Genomic DNA, 19,758 nt, shown 5'->3' with positions numbered 1-19,758 from the left:
GACCCTCTTCCCTCCTAAAAAAACCGTAGCCAAACAGTCAAACAAGCGCAAAAGGGTTTAATGCAAACGAATAAAGGGATAACTGGGAACATTCTCATTCAAATTTCCCACCTCTTAAACCATTAGTCAGTCGGGTGACGTCTTTGAGCGTCGATACTGTCGGTATGCCCTCTGCATATGCCTTCAGTTTCAATATATTATCACTCGTAACTAATACGACATCATGTTGTTTACGGAAGGAACATGCACACGAAAGAATGTGATCGTCATTCACACGAGCTGCAGACAAAACATTTTTGTCCTTATCATTTTTGCGTTGCAAACGGAAGCCAACATTCATTTTGTTACTCGTGTGCTCATTCTCCAGTTTGTTCAACACCCTGTTGCATGTACTTCCCCTTCCCCCTTCCATTTTTCCTAATTCGTCCATCACTTTCTTTGGTATGATAATCAAGTAGTACTTGGAAACTTCCTCCAAAATTGACCACTCAATGTGCTCAACAATAGAACATGTGTCCAACACATAAACACGCTTTTTAACGTTGCTAATTTGCTCCTCATCCGGCGTTTCGTGCAGCTGAGGGTTTTCCTCCCATTTATTTTTTAACCGCCTGCGCTTGTTTTTTTTTTGATTATAACCATTATTATGGTCTACAGCCCCGGAAACTTTTCGCTTTGTGGTTGAATGGGGGTTTGGTTCTTCCGAATCAGAACTCGCCTCGCCTACCACCTCAATCCCGATGAAAGAGTCATCATCAGTGTCGGAATAAATTCCCATCGAGTTGGCCGTAGGAGGTAGTCCGTGTAATTTCAAGGGCTCTGTCAGTCAAATCAGAATATATATAAATATATAAATATAAATGCCAGTATTTGACTCGCTTGTCTCTAAGTAAACGTTTGGATGCACACCTGACAAGCAGAATTAGGGGGATGAAGTAAGAATGCAATGATGATATCAGTAGCCGAATAAATAAATAAATTAATTAATACACAATTGCTAGAGCAATAGCAACTTTTAATGTACAAATAACGCAAAACGAGAAAGGAAATAATAGTGGACGGATCGAAGATAATAAATGCACATGACAAGTAACACACAGGTGCACCATAATAATAATAATAATAATAATAATAATAATAATAAATGCATGCGTGAGGAAGTGAGGGGAGACGGAAGACCACACACACACACACACACACACACACACACACACACACACACACACACACACACACACACACACACACACACACACACACACACACACACACACACACACACACACACACATATGCACATATGCACATGCATCGAATAATGCGGCCAACAGGACAACCAAAATGTTTCTGCTCTTTGTTTTTCTTTTTTCTTTTTTCTCCCTTCCCCTGCCGAGCAGCATACAACAACAAATAAAACCAAAACAGAGAATCAGCGAGATGTGCACGCCATACAAATACATGTGTGAGTATGAATACCTATTAACAAACTTCCATGTTCGTGTGCCTCATTTTCTCCACACAATCCTCCCTTTCCACATCATCGTTCAAATTTCTATGGAACGATGAAAGAAAGAAAGAAAGAAAGTGGTGACAGATGAAACAAAAAAAAACATAAGAAAAAACAACAACAACAACAATAACAACAAAAAAACCAAATGACCACTGCCCGTCTCAAAATGAGACAATTAAACATTACAGCTGTACGCTCCATCGAAGTGAACATACACATAAATATATTTCGTTACGCCTATGCTCACAATACATAAACAATAATTACCTCTTCAGCCCCTTTCAATTTCGGCTGAAAGGTGCCCTGCCCGGTACATTGCAACAAGTTCATCATAACCGCCAAAATACTTCCCATTAAGAAAAACTTGTGGCACCGTATGTACACCCGTGCGTCCCACCACTTCTGCAAACACTTCACGACCGTTGGGAATAATATCAATTTCAAGTGAAACGAAACGGTGTTTGAGTTCAATCAGTAACATCTTCAGTTTTGTGCAGAACTGACAATACGTGGCGGACACCATTACCATTTTATTGCGGCGCAACATCATATCAAGAAATTGTGGTGCCTTTGCCGGATCCAATGCGTTATTCATCCTGGTAGGTCCCTCACAGCAACGTACAAAAAAAAAAAATAGAATAAAATAAAATAGAACAAAATAAAGCAAACAAGTCAACTATATATGTAAATCAACAACTAAATATGTGTAACCTTATACTAAATCTTATTTGTGTTTGTTTGGAACTGCCTGACGTTAATAAATCCAGCTTCACTGGTTTTCTTTGGACGCAATCACGTGACTTATGTATTTGATACCAGCGCACTTGAATTCCACAACTTCTTTACTTTTTTTTTTAAAAATAACTTCCTCCCCTCCCCTTATGCAGAAGTGTCGTTAAAGCTGGCCGAAAAGGATTGGAACTCCGTTATTAGTAGTTCCTTTTACTATTTTATTTAAAAAAAAAATTCTACCTTAGTAAAAGAGAAAAAAAAAGGCAACAAATACTAACAACAGAAGCAGAAAGAAAACGCGAATGGTAAATTTTGTTTCCACCACAGTGCGGCAATTTCATGCCTACATAAGTTTGAGAGTGAAGGGGCTAGAGCACAGACACACATACAAATATATATATATATATATTATATAGCTACTGAAGCATGAAGATTGAAGTGAATGCATGGCACATTGCATTTGTATGTTTGCACTCAACACACCGCCAAAGGGGGGGAAAAAAAAATGAACAAAAACACTAACACCAACAACGGCGCACATAAGCAGACACGAAAAGAGAAATGGTTTCCACTTCTACCGAAAATAAAATAAACAAAACGAAATGAAATGAAGGATCTGTCATTACATTCGTTTGTCACCTCTTTGCCGGTCCCAGTGAAGCGGCAAAGTAACCATAAGGACAAATATGAATTGAAAAGCGGCTCCCAAAGAAAACCAACTCCGCCATCAACATCAACATCAAAAAAAAAAAGAAAGAAAGAAAGAGAAAACAACCACAACAAACCGAAAATATATCAATGATGAGGGGGCTGACGAAGAAAAGCGGGAGGCACGGACAACACGCAGGCAAATGCTTTGAGATTTATGAGTAATAGAGAAAACACCACCGATAACAATAATGATATTGTTAAAAAAAAACAAAACAGATTGTAACCATTACTTCAGGGAAAGAAAAGTGATGCTGCTGAAGTAGGGTAAATAAAAGATAAATTGCCGCATCTGCTCTTCGCAGTCCACCAGGGTAAAAAAAAAAACATATGTGGGGCAAACAAACAGCAACTTCAACAAAGGAAAAGAAAAGAGAAAAAAAAACAGTAAGCGGGTACAAAAAAATATCCCGTTGAGGAGAATGAAACAGCTTATCAAACAGCAAAAAGAAAAAAAACGAGAAAAAAAGTTGGATATAAGGGGAGAAGGAGTGAGAGACTGTACATAACAATAAAACAAAAAAAAAAGGTCTCCCAACAATGTGAAAACGAAAAGCAAAAAAGGGAACAATAAAAGAAGAATGAAGTTAGGGAAGCACACAAACTTCACTCTCGCATGCCCTTTCCTCTCCATGATTTGTTCAGTTGTCCAGTGTAACCACACCATTTAAATTTTTGTGCCAACGGCTCGCTTTTTTTTTTTTTAAATTCCTTCCCTTCATTTTACTGAGTGTGTTTGCCTGTTTGCTCCCTCGGTACCTTATCATCACCACCACCACCACCAACATCAGCGTCAACAGTTTTTAGATCTTTGTTATCGCATCTCACGCTCTCTTCTTCCAATTCCAAACATTTGTTTCAGCCAATGCTTTCACCTTTGCAATAGTGAAGCAAATTCTCACACGGCTACTGGAGTCGGTTCTCCTCCCTATTTCATTACTTCCCTCACTAAATAAAATTATTCTGAACAATAATATATAATAATCGTGTGCTCAAAAAAATTTTTGTTTCTCAAACCTCATGCTCGTTCCATCGAACGCTCCTTCCTTTTCTATTCGCTTTATTTTTCACAATTTAACCACTCCCACATTCAGACAAGTACCAAGAGATTTTTCTATATATATATATTTTTCTTTTTTTTAATACACCGAGTCTGCAGATGAAGCAAGAGATGATCCTAAACTAAAGTCACGGGATAAGGCACTCTCGACCATAACGAAACCCAGCTCCGGACTTGCGGCATCGGGAGCACAAGGGCACTCAACGATGGAATTCGAAGGCGCTGCAGCCGCCCGACGGTCCACCACATCTCGGGAATGATCCGTTCTAACGTTTGCTAAACCTGTACTCCCACCTTCTTTCTTACCGTTACTTGAGGAACCATGTCCAACCAACAGCGCATTGTCCACATCCATCACATCCTGTTGCTTCTTCGCATTGGCACTTTCGCCCACAGGAGTTGCCACTTGGGGTGTTTTCTTTGCTCCGTTGTCCTGGGCAGCTGTACGACCCGTGCTGCTGGGGACGTGTTTGGACTGATTTAGTTGCATTGAAGTTGTTACCGGACCCGTCGTTGGTGTCATCTGCGTTTCTGCCTTGTCCGTGCATACCGAAACATTTGACAAACTGCTGCCAAGGTCACACGACCGCAGATCCGACGCCGTTAAAACCACCGCGGCAAAGTTACTATTCGCCTGCCTAGGAGACGGTGATCTGCTCGGTGCGTGCTGCGGGGCGGCTTCTGCTACAGGCTTCATTTGCTGAACCTTTTCTTTACCGACACGTGGCGGTCTCTCTTTGGGTATTCCCGGCGCCCTTGGTTTAGTGGTCCGTGTTCTTTCCGCCTTGGTGCCGTTGGAGCTCTTTTCATCGACAGCTGGCGCTTCTTTACCCCCAGTTTGTTTAGACGTTTGTGACACCTTAGTTGCCTTCTGGTGTGCTTTCCTCTCCGACGGCTGCGCGGCACGCACCACCTTCGCACGCTGAGGAACTCCGTTTGTTCCCCCGGAGGCACCGCTGGGATCCGTAGGTACGGGAGTGCTAGGTTGTTTAAATGATGAAGAGACTGTATCGCTTGGTGTACTCTGTGCAGCGTTTTCAACAGTGCCATCCCTGCGTCGTTTCCTTCGACTTCTGCACCCCCGGCGCGTTTTGGGTCGGCCATCACTATGTCTATTGAGCGTGGCGAAATCCATACCCTTAACCTTCCCCTTACGAAGGTCGCTATAGCGTACCACGTCATAAATTCCGCCCTCTACGACGTTGTAGCATCCTACTGGAAGGCCTGTATTTCGGCAAAGCTTCATATTTGAACTCCGCACACGATTCTCAATTTCCAATGAGTCCAAGCTACTATCCCTTGAATCTTTTGAATGCCTGCCTCCTCCATCCCCTTTGCGAAGCGCGGTTTGACCCTGACTACCGATCCGCTGAAGGAGCACATAGTCCGTGCTGCCAAATAGACCAACCAAATTGACAACCCCAATGGAAACCGCTGGGCGGCCGCAAAATGTGATATGAACAAGTGGAAGTTGTGTAAGATTGAGCTCCATTCAACCTCTACTTCTGCGTTCAAACGAAGGCTAACAAGTTAGTCCTGTTAGAGGGGACGTAACCAAAAAAAAAAAAGGAAAAGAAAATGAAACAAATAAACAGTGAGGAGGCGCAAAGTCTTTACGCAGCGTCGGTGCCGCCTAATGATATCGTCTCATCCAAGACACAGAAAATTTGATAGCTAATACAAAAAAGAGAATGATGACCAACTATAAAGGCAATTGAAGAATACAAGGTGCATGTGTACACAGCTGTACGTGGATACACCTCGCAGGTAAATGGGAAAACACAAAACAAAAAAGGTCGACAGTAATTGACGTCGTTATTGGTGTATTCCATGTAGTAACATCGAACCGAACGTCATCACACAAAAACAAAAGTAGAACGAGAGGTACAGATACACATACACGTACAATCAAAAGCAAAGCAAATTTTTAAGGAAAAAGCATATATATATATTAGCGAAAAATAATGAACATAGAAGTTAGTAAAATTCCTAAAGAACGCCGCCGTTCTGTTGCAAAATCAAAAGAAACAAAAAGACTTCAAACACAGAACGTTGCACCGGGAATTTCCCCATGTATGCACTACAAATTACCTACGGTGTGTTTTGAAGAATGGAACAGAGAGAAAGGTCCACCATCCATGATAAGATTCAGCGGCATCTTCATCATCAGAATCCCTACCCAACTGACCACCATGGACCCTCTTTTCCGACTTTTGCAACATTACAGGAACGGGTTGCCGACAAAAAGGGATCGCGTCCTCTCCAACCCCTCCTTCCTCTTCAACATTAACGGTGCATACAGAATCACAATAAACCATGGTATCCATAGATACTTCATCAACGCACACTTCACCATCAACAGCATCACCGCGCATCCCCATTGAACGCCCACGAGAATAGTCAGCATCATCCAAAGGATTGCCAAAACATACATTACAAGAAGAAACATCAAAAGACTCAGAATAAAAGCAAAAACCACCATTGTCAAAATCAGGAAAGTCAGAGGGTAAAAAAGATTTCACTCCTTTAGAAAAAACAAACAAATCACTAGCAACATGGAGGCATGGAGACTCACTCTTAGAACCCAGAGATGAAACCACAATATCACTTTCTAAATAAAAAGTTTCAACTAAGAAATTAAAAACGTCGGCGAAATATTACGCCTACCAAACTCAGTATCCTCCATAATACTCCCTCTAACNTCTCCTTCCATATAAACAGAATTCAATCTTAACTAGCTCTTCTCCATGTCCACCTTACTTCCTTGCCGGTGTGTTGGGTGGGATTCTTCTCCCCCATGAGGTCCTCCCGGGGCGGCCGGGGGCCCCCTCCCCAGAAAGGTTTCGGTTTGCTGCTCCTGCGGCTGCTGTTCTTCATCAAAGTCAGCTTCACTCCTCGCAGTGTGTTGCTGGGATTCCTCCGCCATGAAGTCGTCCGGAGCGCATGGTGCCTCGTCCATGATGGTTTCGGTTTGCTGCTCCTGCGGCTGCTGCTCTTCATCAATGTCAGCTTCACTCCTCGCAGTGTGTTGCTGGGATTCCTCCGCCATGAAGTCGTCCGGAGCGCATGGTGCCTCGTCCATGATGGTTTCGGTTTGCTGCTCCTGCGGCTGCTGTTCTTCATCAATGTCAGCTTCACTCCTCGCAGTGTGTTGCTGGGATTCCTCCGCCATGAAGTCGTCCGGAGCGCATGGTGCCTCGTCCATGATGGTTTCGGTTTGCTGCTCCTGCGGCTGCTGTTCTTCATCAATGTCAGCTTCACTCCTCGCAGTGTGTTGCTGGGATTCCTCCGCCATGAAGTCGTCCGGAGCGCATGGTGCCTCGTCCATGATGGTTTCGGTTTGCTGCTCCTGCGGCTGCTGTTCTTCATCAATGTCAGCTTCACTCCTCGCAGTGTGTTGCTGGGATTCCTCCGCCATGAAGTCGTCCGGAGCGCATGGTGCCTCGTCCATGATGGTTTCGGTTTGCTGCTCCTGCGGCTGCTGTTCTTCATCAATGTCAGCTTCACTCCTCGCAGTGTGTTGCTGGGATTCCTCCGCCATGAAGTCGTCCGGAGCGCATGGTGCCTCGTCCATGATGGTTTCGGTTTGCTGCTCCTGCGGCTGCTGTTCTTCATCAATGTCAGCTTCACTCCTCGCAGTGTGTTGCTGGGATTCCTCCGCCATGAAGTCGTCCGGAGCGCATGGTGCCTCGTCCATGATGGTTTCGGTTTGCTGCTCCTGCGGCTGCTGTTCTTCATCAATGTCAGCTTCACTCCTCGCAGTGTGTTGCTGGGATTCCTCCGCCATGAAGTCGTCCGGAGCGCATGGTGCCTCGTCCATGATGGTTTCGGTTGAGTTTATTCCAATGTGGTTAAATTCCTTCTGTGATGTTGAATTGTTTTGTAGGTTCTGCGTAAGTGATGTACGTTGCTTTGTGTCTTGTTCTTTTGAGATTGGGTTTTGAGTGTTGATACTACTCTTTTTTTTCTTTTTTTCTTTTGTTTTAATTTCCAGTTGTTTTTTTTGTGTGGTGCTGAGTTCGTATTTCTTTTGAATGGAAGATGTATTTTTTGTCGCTGTTGCCTTCTGTTTTGTGCATTGAGTTTGGTTTTCGGTCGTAGTTTCTTTTTCTGTTGTTCGTAGTGCAAGCGATTCCATTCTGCATTTTGTTATTTTTTCGTCGTACTTAGGTCCGTCCGTTGTTGCTGTGGAGATTTCTGTTTCTGTTTTTGTTTCAGGTTTCTTCGTATCCTGAAGTGCATTTTCTTTATTCCTCTGTTTGTTTTCATTGGAGAAGGTGTATATTGGATTTGTGTCATTGATATGGCGCACAGTAAGAGGTTTTCGTGATGCTTCTCTTGCTGTTTTAACATATTTTGTATATTGCCGTGCTGTGTTTACACTACTTCCCATACTGGTTTTATGTGTTCGGGCACTAACTGCAAATACGTCTCTGTCGCTTTTGGTTTTAGCGCTATTAACCGCGGCGTACAACCTTCGTGGTGAGAGTAAATTTGTCATTTGTCCCTTTTTCCCCTGTGTTTTCGCTGGTAGATACGGTGATAACGGTGGTGAAATGGAGCTAACTGTTGAGCGGTTGAACGCGTCCCGTTCAATGGATATGCATTCCCAGCCCTTTTCAGGGGTTACGTCGTGGTGATGAAGTGCCTCAAGAGACCTGAGCCATGGGACGCACGTGCACAATGCGTGATCATTATGTGCTTCCACTGATAGTGGGTATGATAACTTCCTACCTGTGGCGCACGTTGTACATGTAACGGTACTGTTATTATTAACAGTCCTTGTTCGCGTTTTCCCCCCAGACCGCGCGGAAACGAGCGGCCGTGTTGGGTGTCCCTGGCAGTGTAGTTGTACATCCCTTCGTGCACTGGGCAACGAGTCTCCCTCTTGCTTAAGAAGGCTGGTATCATCATGTCGGAAGCTATCTGGTCTCGACTTGGACCAGTCTTGGGGGTGTTGAGGAATAGTTTTCTTGCTCCAAACAAAGCAAGGCAATCGTTGTCTCCTCCTTGAGGTCATCGTGGCACAATCTAAATCGGTACAACTTTTCGTATCACTATGGTGTAAACTCATGGTGGTATCGCTGCAGGTGGCATCAACATCGTCCCTTGCAGTGCTACAGTGAAGGTTACTTGTTCGCGTTACATGGCTGCGTACCGTTCTGAAGCTTCTGGATGAAAGAAGTGGTTGAAACGGGAGCGACTGTTGTTGATTATTATAATACGACATTGTCTTCTCTTTCCTCTGTTTGTCTGTGTGTATGCAACTCTTGGCGTTTCAAAATCTTTACCTTGCTGAAAATACTCACACCCACTACCCCCTCCCGTCAATGCTCCAAGTCTTTTTTCCAACTTTGTTGCGTCTGTTATTATTATCGTTATTTCGACTTTCTTTCCCTCCCCTTTATATGTATATTTGGTACAAACGTTGTGCAACCACCAACGGCAGTAGCAAAAGCAATAAAAACAAATAATGAAAATAGTACAAGATCCCCCGTAATGACTTCCAGGTTGGTTGCTTTGGGGAAGCAAAAGAAAGAGGAAAAGGGAAATAGAGACGGGTGTGAGGAAGAGAAGAAGAGACAGTAGTCGCAGAGAGGTTTCTACTTAAAAAGCACACGAAGTTCATTGACGCCACGTTCCACGGGCAACCAAGAAACGGTGAAAGGAAGTTGTGACCACCAGACAAACAGCGGAAGATGCGGGTTTGGGTTCACTTCACTTCGCCCCTCTTTCCTTCCCTCCTCAGATCCTCGCGTTGATTTCCTTCTTCTTTACTCACAGTACGTCTCCGTACGAGCAGACACAAACAAATATTCAAAGTACTCTTAAGCTGGAGCTGCTACTTTATCTTTAGACGCATCACCAGCAGCAGCGCCAACTGCATTATTACCATAATCATCCCCAGGAGCTGCTTCCTCTGCCTTTTTCCTCTTGGGCCGCGACACTTTCCGGGGCGCACCAGGCGCCTGAATAATCTTGAGGTCTTTATCTTCATCTTGCGTGGGCGGATCTGTTGCTGATAGCACCCCTGAACCAAACGTGGAAGTTAGGACATCCCCCTTCCTAACAACTTCAGTAGAACCACTATCAGTCTCAACTGGAGGTCGAAGCCTGAAGCGACCTGTGCGACGAGGGCGAGGGGACCCACGGTTGTATTGCAGCGCTCGCACCTGATCCTCAGTCATGGAACTAATTGCGGTGGGACCAAGAAGTGTTTGTCTCTGAAGTTCTTCACCCTTGGCATCGAAAAGCGCGTCTATATTGTCCGTTGTACCACTGTTGTATTCCCGCGCGAGACTTTGTGCCCCCGAAAGACTTACTACTGCGAACGAGGCCTCGGGTAGACCATTGTTCCGTGCAGCGCCTGAGCCCGTGTGATGTGGAAAGGATCCAATTGCTCTTTCGCCTGCAGCTTCCGTAGCCTTCGGCACTGCCTCCGTCACGTCATCCTCCCGTGCGGGTGGTTGGGGCGGTCTGCGGGGATACGACCGTTTTTGAACAGCAAACGTTGTGCGCACCTCACTTCCGTACTCCTCTGGTGGTGGTGGCAGTGTGGCCATTCGGCTCTTCCTCGAAGCACCATTACTAGCGACTGTCGTATGCTTCTCGTGATCCACCGCAGACACAAACGCCACATTGTCGGGAAGAACAAGACGTGCAGAGGAGGCGCTGTGACCGATGGCAACATCATCTACACGCAGCGTGAAGTGTTGCAACCAGTCGGGGTCTTCAATGGCGGAAGGGATAGGGAGTTGGTCATTTTCATTGCCGTCATGTGCAGTACACACTTTAGGCTTACGGTCGGAGACGAAGCGGTGATAAGCGGTGAGCACTTGACCGCGCGCTATTGCAGCACCGTCACAATTCTCTGTGGAGTAGAACATCGGTCGGGTTTCCAATCCAGCCTTAGTCTTATGTTTCCGTTCCCACAACTCGACAGCTTTGTACAGATCCTCCCCATCGAGATTACAGCGGTTCCCCTGTGCTCCTTCAGTAATCATCGGTTCACTCGACGCCGCAATGTTTGTTGTCGCGGAAGTGTGCTCAGAAGAACTGCTGCTGTTATTCCGAAAAACAATGTCATCCAGCATTCGCGCGGCTGCAGGTAGAGCGTGATTTTCGCGAGCGGTGGTAATCTTGGATGCCTGCCGAACTTGCTGCAATACATCTAACTCCAAAGCGGTTTGGGCCTCCAGCTGCTCCTCTTCGCTGTAGGGTGTCTCAACGAAGGCGAACACTGGACGGCGAAACGATCGCTCACGTGAGGGTCTACCCGGTGCCGGCTTCCACCAAACATTCAGTTCACTTGCGGCGTCAACATCTGTTGGGAGCAGTAGGCCGTTCCTCTCGTAATCCCAACGATCGGCGATAGCGGGATGTGTTTCCTTGAGGGATCCCTTCGCTGTTTCGTTAGTTCTTTCACTGACTGCGGCCGTGCCGGTACAACTGTCAGAGGAAACATGGTTTTGCCTAAGCGTACGGGTGCTCGCACACTCGGGGCACCCCTTTTCAATGGTTGCACGGTCTTTCACTGTGGCCTGATAGTTTGTGCCGCACGCATTACAGCGCCACCACGCATCGATCGTACTCGTACAGAGAACCGAGGAGACGTCACTATCGTTCAACTCGGGTACCCATTCGCCAACCAAATCGGGACGCACGACCGCTAGCCGGCGGATGGAGGCCTCACGGCATTGCATGTTACTGCCGCTACCGACGTTACTGTTATCCAAACTTTCGGCAGCGCCGGGGGCTCCAGTTGACGCCATGCGAACGCATCGCGCGCTGAGCAGTGGAGCCGTGATGATGAGCAGTTTATGCGACATTAGACTCTCTTCGCCAGACAAGACACGTAGCGCACCGCGTGCATAGAGCATATTAACTGCGCAGCTGGTGTAGCGCAACATACCAACTTAATTGCTTATTATATCCCTTCTTTCCTGCGGTGTTATTAATCTATGGACGTATGTACAGGCGTTTCTTCACTTCTTATCTTTTCGTAGGAATAAAGCGCCCAACGCTGAGGAGCGGCCTGTCGGTTTGTCCAAAAGTGACCGCTATTTGTTTTTTTTTAAAGTGTGCGCCAAATGGCTTACAGAAACAGAAGAGAAACGTAAGCGCGTGCTGAACAAAAAGGAAGAAAGGTATACACACTTGTGTGATTAAACAACCGCTGTGGGTTAAGGAAGTGGCACCCCTACCGTGGTGAAGGGTGAAAAGGGGGATATGAAATAACCATCGGTACGATCAGAGCCCACCAGAGATTAAAATATCCAGTAGGCATGGAACATCTTGGATTTGCAGCAGCTGCATCAGCTTAACCCATTTATGCTTGGGCGTGGTACATGGAGGGGGAAAAAATAGGAGGAGGGGAACGTTTCCCCATAACCCTCTTTCTCTTGCTTGCATTTTCTTTATCGCCTCCCTAAAACTGCGGCTGGTACCATTTAGTATCGCCTTCGCAGAACCTTTCCTCCACCTGAAGGGGGCACAGCATGCTTTCCCCTTTTGCCATTGTCCGCTCCCGCCGACTTACTCTGTCCACTTCCTGCGTGTCTTCGCTTCTTTTGCTGCCGTTTTGCGCGACGGCGGTGTCGAACAGCTTGGGTTTCTGCTATGAGATCTATATCATTGAGGAACACCGCCTCCTGCGCTGCCATGTAGTCAAATGGCTCGCCCGCTGGGCCCTCTACCGCCGTTTTACGCAGTGACACGCTGCCGTCATCATTACTAACAACCCTTTCGGTGCGTGGTCGCTTAGCCTGTGGGAGATTGCCGCCGCTCTCACCATTCGCACCGCCATGCGATTCGTTGCCCCACAATGGGAATTTGCGGGTATGATCAAAGAAAACACTCGTGTTACTATCAAGTCCTTCCTTTGCAATTTCGCTCCCTTCGAACTCGTCGCGACATCGTGTACGACCGGCCGTTGGAGCAATATTCGCAAGTCTCTGCTTTGCCATAGCTTCCGCCGGTTGCGTGACGCTGCGGCGAAAATGAACCTCAGATGCCAACATCTTCACCTTTTGCGTGGGTACCAGTGTCCGTGGGTGTACTGCAACTGACGCACACGCCGCCTGTAGTGCCTCCATACCGGAAATGACAAAACCGAGTGGCTTGTATGGACTGAACTCTGCCTTCCTTTCATTTACTGAAGCATCCTGTAAGAGGATATAATAGCGGCTACCATTGGAATTGGGTATCCCCATGTTTCCGATGAGAAGCGTCCCCGCTCGCAGCTCCTGCATTGAAGCGCTTACTGACTGTCGCCCAGCCGCTGCTTTACTTGCGCCCACTGACGCTGACTCTTTCGCCAAAGGCGACGACTCATCTTCTGTAAAACCACCGAATATTGTTTTCGTTGTGCTGCTTCCAATTTCTAGAACAACACCCTTTTCGATGCGTACCACCGCACTCCCCTCGAACGGTTTCAAACTAGCATTTGATTTTATAGCCTCCAGTGATGGAAGGGCACCACAAACTGTGTTATTGTTACCACCGACCGCTCCATACGTGGGATACGTGGGAGGAAGCTCCCCTGTGCACATATAATAGAAATTGGCCACTGTGCGGGGTCGTGTCTCCGGTGCTGGCACCAACACGGTTATGGAGATTTCATAGACCTGCTGTTTTCGTTGCGGATGGGGGAAGGCAAACCCCAGTGTAGCTTGCATACTAAACCTCTCAAAAGCCGAAGAGCAAAAGGAGAAAACAGAAGACGATGAAAATAGGTCACACATATCAATATATCGCTGCTTGCTAAATACCTCCCTTTTCCTAACAGCTCTTCGGTGCGGCTGAGCAATTTAACTTTCCCTCTTCTCACCCTATGCGTGCCTTCAGTTGTGTTTCAACTGCTTTTCGGTTGGTGCGGAAAAGGGGGGAAGGGAGGGGAAAAATAAGGGGTGATGGTGGTGAGAAGCCCATTAAGCACTTTGACGCAACCACCCCCTTCAACTGCGGATATTCATTCACAAGTTCCCGTTCAATTACACACCAAAAAAAAAAAAGAGACTCATTTTAGCACCGGCGTTAAAGGTACCCTGGAAATGTATAATTTTTCCTCATAAATTTCACCACGAAATGGGCACAACGTGGAGCCGTTAGTTCTCGTATTAGAAAATTCGCATTACCCCTGTTGCTGGTTTCACAAGAACCCTTTCCCGCTCCATTCCTTGTTACTGAGACTCAAAAGCGGGAATAACTGCAGCAATGCAAACACTGCAACCTTAAAGGACCTGACAACTCTTACAGTCGCCTTCCTCATGGATCGCCTTTCCCCCTTTATCCCAACACCACAAAAACCTCTCCTCACGTCTCCTCTTCGCCACCGGTGCGCTCCACGCTGCCCTCTCGGGGTCTCTTTCGTGATTTCGCATTTGCTACCTCACTTGCTTCAGGCTCTTCCGGTGGAGGAGAAGTTGAGTTGCGGCCCTTGCCATCCGTTATAGAACCATGGTTTGGGTCTCCATGAGATGCAGATGCTGATGGACTCCTTTCTTCATCCTCCCCCTCCTCCTCCTCCTCAAAACTTGACTCACCTCCACTGCTTCCCCTCCTACCTCCGGTAACGGAGCTGTGCGCATCGTCCGTGGCATCACTGTTATCATCTAAATCCTCAGCTCCCTCCGATTCGTTTGGTTCTTCATTCTTTTCCACATCATCATTCACTGCGCCTTCCTCAACCGCAACCGCCCCTTCCTCGTCACCCTCACCGTCGGCCAGTGCCACACTGCTAGCGATGACAGCTTCCCTCTCGCAGATCTTCTTTTCAGCTGCTGCCATATCCGGAGCCAACAACAGTTGCATGAATTCCTCTCTGTCCTTCAGTAGCTTCAGCCATCTGTTCGTCTTCCTCACCGAGTTTCCCGCGCTCTTCCTTCTCTCCACCAACTCACAACGTCGTTGGCGGTTCTCCTTGAGCGCTTGGAGCACTGCCGTTGCTGAGGCGTATGACGACGAGCTTTTCACTGCATGTAGCGAAACGACGGTAATAAGCCAGTCCGCTGCGCACAGCGTGGACGGGAACCGATGCTTACCTTTTGTAAGGTGTTCAAGAACAATAAAGGCGTTACGGTGAAGGTACTGAACGTCCCACTGGTGCACAAGCACCTGCACCAAAGCACGACAGAGATACGCTTCCAGCTGCAGAGGATATGCCGCTACCTTGCTGTAGGAAGGAGCTGTTGGACCCTCCTGCACCTGATTGTCGGCCTCCTCATCCCCCTTCTCGTCTTCCTCCTGGACCCTTGCTGAAAGAACGTTTAGAAAAGTCCGCGCTTCGGGATCCAAATGAGCTCTCAGTGCCTCAGCGGTAATACCAGGTGGTTGATATGTTGAAGCTGCACCATCCGCAGCGCTACCACCACCGGTGCCCTCGTCACTATCAGAAGCTCCCGTGTTACCTGAGAGGTCTATCGCACAGTCTTCTACAAGTGTGAGAAGAAAACTTAGCAGAACACCTAAGCGCATGCACTCCCCATCGGTAAGCCCCACAAAGAAGCTCATACCCGCCGTTACGAGCGAAAGCGCAATGTCTATGACCCGGTTCCGCTCATCACCCTCAGTGCTGTTCAGCATCCAGCTGAGGAAGTGAAATACAAATAACGTGTCCTCTAGACTAATCAGTGCACGCGGCAAAAGATAGGCTTTCGCAAATTCAACGGGCTCAGTAAGTACACCACCGCTTCGCAATTCGCCAAGGAGCTGTCCCAAAGATTCGGCACTCCTCTGATATAAGGTGCGGTGTGACTCCCTCTCATACCTTAGTTGTCGGGTCTGTTCCTGCATCCACAACAGGAAGCATTCCTTCTGCACGTTCACACCAGTGTTAGGTACGTCGTCTCTGTTCTTCTGCTTTTTGTTACCGATCACGTAAAAACGGTTAAGTTCCTTTCCTGCCGCAACGTACACAGACTCTTCGAATACAAAGTGCGCAGCAGTGTAGCACGATAGCTTCTGTAGGAGTGCAAAGGAGATATTTCCACCCATATTACATAGGGACGCCATGTCTCCCATATGATCACCAATCTCAGCCGGCATCACAGTGAAAATGCTTTCCACAGTGGCGCATAGATGATGGTTATTGGCGTCACCCTCACAATGAGAAGGTTCAGTTGCTGCCAAGTGCCCGTTATGCTTTTGTTCCGGCCTTTGCCGTACTATTCCATTCGCTGCAAAGCGGGCAGTGAGGCGAAGCGCAATGTGTGGCATTGCAACCATGTAAATCTCTTTTGGCGGTGGGCCTTGTGTCAGCAAAGTCTCCATACAAAGAAGGAGGTCATTGATTACATTATAATCACGGGCACAGGTAAGCAATAGAAGCTGCATCGGTGCAGAGAGATCTGACTGTACGGCATATATGCGGCTGTGTAGCCGACACAAGTGCAGCAAGATGGCTTGCCCTAACGTGACCTCCACCACCGACGACCAACTACCTCCACACTGTTGATCCTCAGTTGTGTTGTTGTGTGCGACTTCTTCCTCCTTTTCTTCGTTATCGTTACAGGTCGTTCCGTCTCCACAATTGGCCGCAGCGGCATCGTCGTCACTGCTTTCCTTCTCCGCCGGAATAATACAACGTTGCTGCAGCGCACTCCGCAGATTCGCTTCCGAAGCAGATAACACCACTGGTGTAAACGTTGAGTCCCACCGGCCGCATCGAAACGACTCTGCCGCACCCTTTACAAACCACTGCGTGCGATGAGGGGCCACGAGCGCCTGCAGTTGCTCTGGGGTAAACTTCCCCTCATGCTCCAATTTTGTATCTAGTAATTCATGTAAGATAGCACGCAGCAACTCAAGACCGAAAACAACGGATGCACGCCCCTCACGTCTTAGTGAGTGTTCCGCCGCCCGCAAAAGCAGCCCACCGTCAAAGGAGTTTGGATTTTCCCGCCATAGCACAGCGAGGAACGTCGCAATGCAAGAAACACGAGTGCTATCGGCAGTACCAAATCTTTCATTTTCTGCATAGTGTTGCATGTGGTGGAGGCCCATGTGTGCGATGAGAGTCATTACAGCTGGTGGAGCGCCGCGCAGCAGTTGCGTGTGAATCAGTAAAAAGTTGTTATTGTACCCCACAGCTTGCTTAAACATCTTTTCAGCAGCTAGCAACGGGTTGGCATATATGGAGGGCCGCAGCATACAGCGGTAGCGGTTAACGTTTCCAAGAGTGAGTCGTTTCAGTGACTGTGTAAAAAGTGCATCGAGTTCTTTTGACCGTAACCTCTCGTGCGGGGCGCGGTAAGAAAGTGTGTCGTTGGAAACCCCAGTGGCAAGCAATGCGCTGCAGAATACGCTTGTGTGCAGGAACTCCGCTGGACTGGTACCAAAACTTACTTTCGGGGCTTCCTCTTTGAAGAGATTAAACAGCGCTTGCAGTCGGTCGTATACGATTGGTGAGGGTGACATCACCCGCATACAGGGCATGACAACTGTAATGAGATAACGCTCTGCCAAGGCTAATGCTTTTCTCGCCAGTGCTTGCACACTTTGTTTACTTTCGTCTGTGCTACAGCTATGTCGGTCCAAAACTGCTGACAAGAAATCCTTACATCCCTTCGTGATCTGCTCTAGCACAAAGGATATAAACGACTGTGACGCGACGTAGCCGTACACAGCCTCCAGAAGGGGAAGATACTCCCCAAGCACACGAATCATGGAAGTGTTCCAATGCCGTTCTGTTGGGAGTGGACCCACGCACGCGGTGCTAGGGTTTGTCCTGCTAAAAATAGAATGAAAATGATCCATTATGATTGCTGCCACACCTCTTCCACACTCCGCAGGCATGGCTGCGGTTGACACCGCGCACACGTCCATATCCATTTCGTTTTGCAACAGATGTATCGTGGCCCCAGAAAGCATTGGCAGCCCAATCTCTAACAGCTCCACGACGAAGCGGCAAGGAGCCACCTGCAGTGTGCCAGCAACTGGTTTCGTTGCAGGTCCTGCTGGCCCACTTGTTGCCTTCCCTGCAGTGCCCTCTGTCAAGTACTGAGACCACGTCGGGCAGCTCACGGGGAATTCCATCTTTGTGAAGCGTGGGCCCTTCAACTCACCATCTACTGGTGTGGGTTCATCATCATCATCATCATCAGGGCCGCCGTCCTTTGTACCGGATGCAGCACGCGTGTTGTGACGTTGCCGTCGACGCCCGGTTGGTAAATCTGTTACGGAGAATAGCAACTCACTATGAGCCGCAGTCACGAAGTGGTCAAGGGCCTTTGTGTACGCCATCAGTCCATCCCCTGGCAACTCTCCAGAGCCTTGTGCGAGTGCATTCTGAGGAGAAGTGGCATAGTAATAAATAGCGAGTGCGACATGGACCGGACAGACCTCTGTCAGGTAGAGGCACAGTGCCAACCTTTGTCGGACTTCCGCGTGTTGCGAAGAGGATAGGCCGATCCGTAGTTGCATACAGAATGCAAAAACGTGAACACTCAGTAGTGAATGAATGTGTAAGCATTGCAACAACCGGCCAATAGGGGGAAAGTGTGTTGCACGCCATTCGCTTTCCGTAAGCCCTAACGAGGGGTCTTCGCAGCGCGGCGGATACCACTTCGAGGGATCGCTACTCCCCACAGTTCCGTGTCTTTGGCGCTTCGGAAGGACATATGTTGCACTGAGTACAGCACCAATGGCAGTGACAAGAAGCATGGCGTGCGTTTGACCGTCACCAACAATGTGACCAAGACGCTCCGCGTAGAGCGTCACGATGGTGGCCCCCGTTTCATCCTCCGTGTTGTCGTCATCTTCCTTCTTTCCTTCTCTTCCATTTGACGATGCCTTGCTGTATCGCTCCCTCCAAGCGCTCATAAATCCATGCAAGATATCAAGTAATTGATATGTGGTACCGGGGGCCTGTGCCACGATGTGCGGGCAAACAGAGCGACAAAGTACAGCCGTACGTCGGTAACGCGTGCGTCCTACGGTTGCGTCAAGTAGTTTTAGGGAGACAGCTCCCCACGCAGCTACAGCAAGGCGTGTGCACTCATCTTCACAGGTGATGTTGGTGCTACTTCCCTTGTCTTCCTCACTTTCGTCGCGGCCACAATCACCTTCTTGTGGATGCGCCGATGCATGTGACCCATCTGCGCAATCGGAGATGAATTTCCGCCAAGAAGCAATGCTACCACCCCGGGCTGAAAGTTGTTGTAGAAATATACACAAAAAACAGTGCCAAAGAGGATGATTCAATGCCTCTGCACCCGCGCCACAATTATTTGTTGACACCCAAGCAGAACATTTTTCCTCGACTTTAAGGCTTTCGCACGCAGCACGCAACCGTGGCGCGAATATTGCGCTGGAAAATGCGATAGCTGCCTCTTTTACAACACCGGGTAACTCCCCTGCTTCTCCGTCCTTTTCGGGAAGCAGCAGCGTGTAGGAGTGAAGCATCGCTGCAGCTCGCAAAAAGAATGTTTCTAGTGCCCCCGGTGTCGGCATAGTAAAAAATGAGTTCACAGCATGCCGCAGACACTCATCTTCACGGGTTTCCTTGTCTGTGGCTTTGGGGCGCTTTGACCCCTTTTTCGCGCTAACAGGTTCATTGTACGTGGTGGAAAATAATGAAGCTTCAAATGCCGTAGAAAAGGCTTGCCGTCTCTCCCCCGCACTCCCACCTTCTCTACTATCACTGCTTAAGATGGCGAAGAGCTGTTTCTCCATAGAGGACTTCAAAAAAAAAAAGATAAGTTAACAAAGTAGCGATGTCCGCAACTTTCTTCGTTAAGTGCTGGGCTGC

General features: G+C 47.8%; 10 protein-coding genes across 10 annotated transcripts; 2 read left to right on the top strand and 8 right to left on the bottom strand.

The window, feature by feature from the left end:
• Nucleotides 1-94: 94 nt before the first annotated feature.
• TbgDal_I1010 (T. brucei spp.-specific protein) lies at nt 95-778 on the bottom strand (the record flags this gene model as incomplete). The annotated part of the gene is made up of 1 exon (XM_011773051.1): nt 95-778. One exon carries the CDS (start codon nt 776-778, stop codon nt 95-97), a length of 684 nt encoding a protein of 227 aa, XP_011771353.1.
• Nucleotides 779-1,341: 563 nt separating this feature from the next.
• TbgDal_I1000 (hypothetical protein, unlikely) lies at nt 1,342-1,566 on the top strand (the record flags this gene model as incomplete). Its single annotated transcript, XM_011773050.1, has 1 exon — nt 1,342-1,566. The coding sequence occupies one exon, from the start codon at nt 1,342-1,344 to the stop codon at nt 1,564-1,566; it is 225 nt and encodes a 74-aa protein (XP_011771352.1).
• A 215-nt stretch (nt 1,567-1,781) lies between these two features.
• Nucleotides 1,782-2,105, bottom strand: TbgDal_I990 (glutaredoxin, putative; the record flags this gene model as incomplete). The annotated part of the gene is made up of 1 exon (XM_011773049.1): nt 1,782-2,105. One exon carries the CDS (start codon nt 2,103-2,105, stop codon nt 1,782-1,784), a length of 324 nt encoding a protein of 107 aa, XP_011771351.1.
• A 1,074-nt stretch (nt 2,106-3,179) lies between these two features.
• Nucleotides 3,180-3,617, bottom strand: TbgDal_I980 (T. brucei spp.-specific protein; the record flags this gene model as incomplete). Its single annotated transcript, XM_011773048.1, has 1 exon — nt 3,180-3,617. One exon carries the CDS (start codon nt 3,615-3,617, stop codon nt 3,180-3,182), a length of 438 nt encoding a protein of 145 aa, XP_011771350.1.
• A 472-nt stretch (nt 3,618-4,089) lies between these two features.
• TbgDal_I970 (hypothetical protein, conserved) lies at nt 4,090-5,502 on the bottom strand (the record flags this gene model as incomplete). Its single annotated transcript, XM_011773047.1, has 1 exon — nt 4,090-5,502. One exon carries the CDS (start codon nt 5,500-5,502, stop codon nt 4,090-4,092), a length of 1,413 nt encoding a protein of 470 aa, XP_011771349.1.
• A 472-nt stretch (nt 5,503-5,974) lies between these two features.
• On the top strand, nt 5,975-6,394 carry TbgDal_I960 (hypothetical protein, unlikely; the record flags this gene model as incomplete). The annotated part of the gene is made up of 1 exon (XM_011773046.1): nt 5,975-6,394. One exon carries the CDS (start codon nt 5,975-5,977, stop codon nt 6,392-6,394), a length of 420 nt encoding a protein of 139 aa, XP_011771348.1.
• A 350-nt stretch (nt 6,395-6,744) lies between these two features.
• TbgDal_I950 (T. brucei spp.-specific protein) lies at nt 6,745-9,240 on the bottom strand (the record flags this gene model as incomplete). The annotated part of the gene is made up of 1 exon (XM_011773045.1): nt 6,745-9,240. One exon carries the CDS (start codon nt 9,238-9,240, stop codon nt 6,745-6,747), a length of 2,496 nt encoding a protein of 831 aa, XP_011771347.1.
• A 598-nt stretch (nt 9,241-9,838) lies between these two features.
• Nucleotides 9,839-11,920, bottom strand: TbgDal_I940 (hypothetical protein, conserved; the record flags this gene model as incomplete). The annotated part of the gene is made up of 1 exon (XM_011773044.1): nt 9,839-11,920. The coding sequence occupies one exon, from the start codon at nt 11,918-11,920 to the stop codon at nt 9,839-9,841; it is 2,082 nt and encodes a 693-aa protein (XP_011771346.1).
• A 540-nt stretch (nt 11,921-12,460) lies between these two features.
• Nucleotides 12,461-13,753, bottom strand: TbgDal_I930 (hypothetical protein, conserved; the record flags this gene model as incomplete). Its single annotated transcript, XM_011773043.1, has 1 exon — nt 12,461-13,753. One exon carries the CDS (start codon nt 13,751-13,753, stop codon nt 12,461-12,463), a length of 1,293 nt encoding a protein of 430 aa, XP_011771345.1.
• A 571-nt stretch (nt 13,754-14,324) lies between these two features.
• Nucleotides 14,325-19,682, bottom strand: TbgDal_I920 (hypothetical protein, conserved; the record flags this gene model as incomplete). Its single annotated transcript, XM_011773042.1, has 1 exon — nt 14,325-19,682. The coding sequence occupies one exon, from the start codon at nt 19,680-19,682 to the stop codon at nt 14,325-14,327; it is 5,358 nt and encodes a 1,785-aa protein (XP_011771344.1).
• Between the last annotated feature and the right edge of the window lie 76 nt (nt 19,683-19,758).

This window comes from Trypanosoma brucei, chromosome 1 (assembly GCF_000210295.1).
Source record: "Trypanosoma brucei gambiense DAL972 chromosome 1, complete sequence".
Lineage (NCBI taxonomy): Eukaryota > Euglenozoa > Kinetoplastea > Trypanosomatida > Trypanosomatidae > Trypanosoma > Trypanosoma brucei.
The sequence above is the reverse complement of the archived record's forward strand: the minus strand, read 5'-3'. Positions and strand labels throughout refer to the sequence as shown.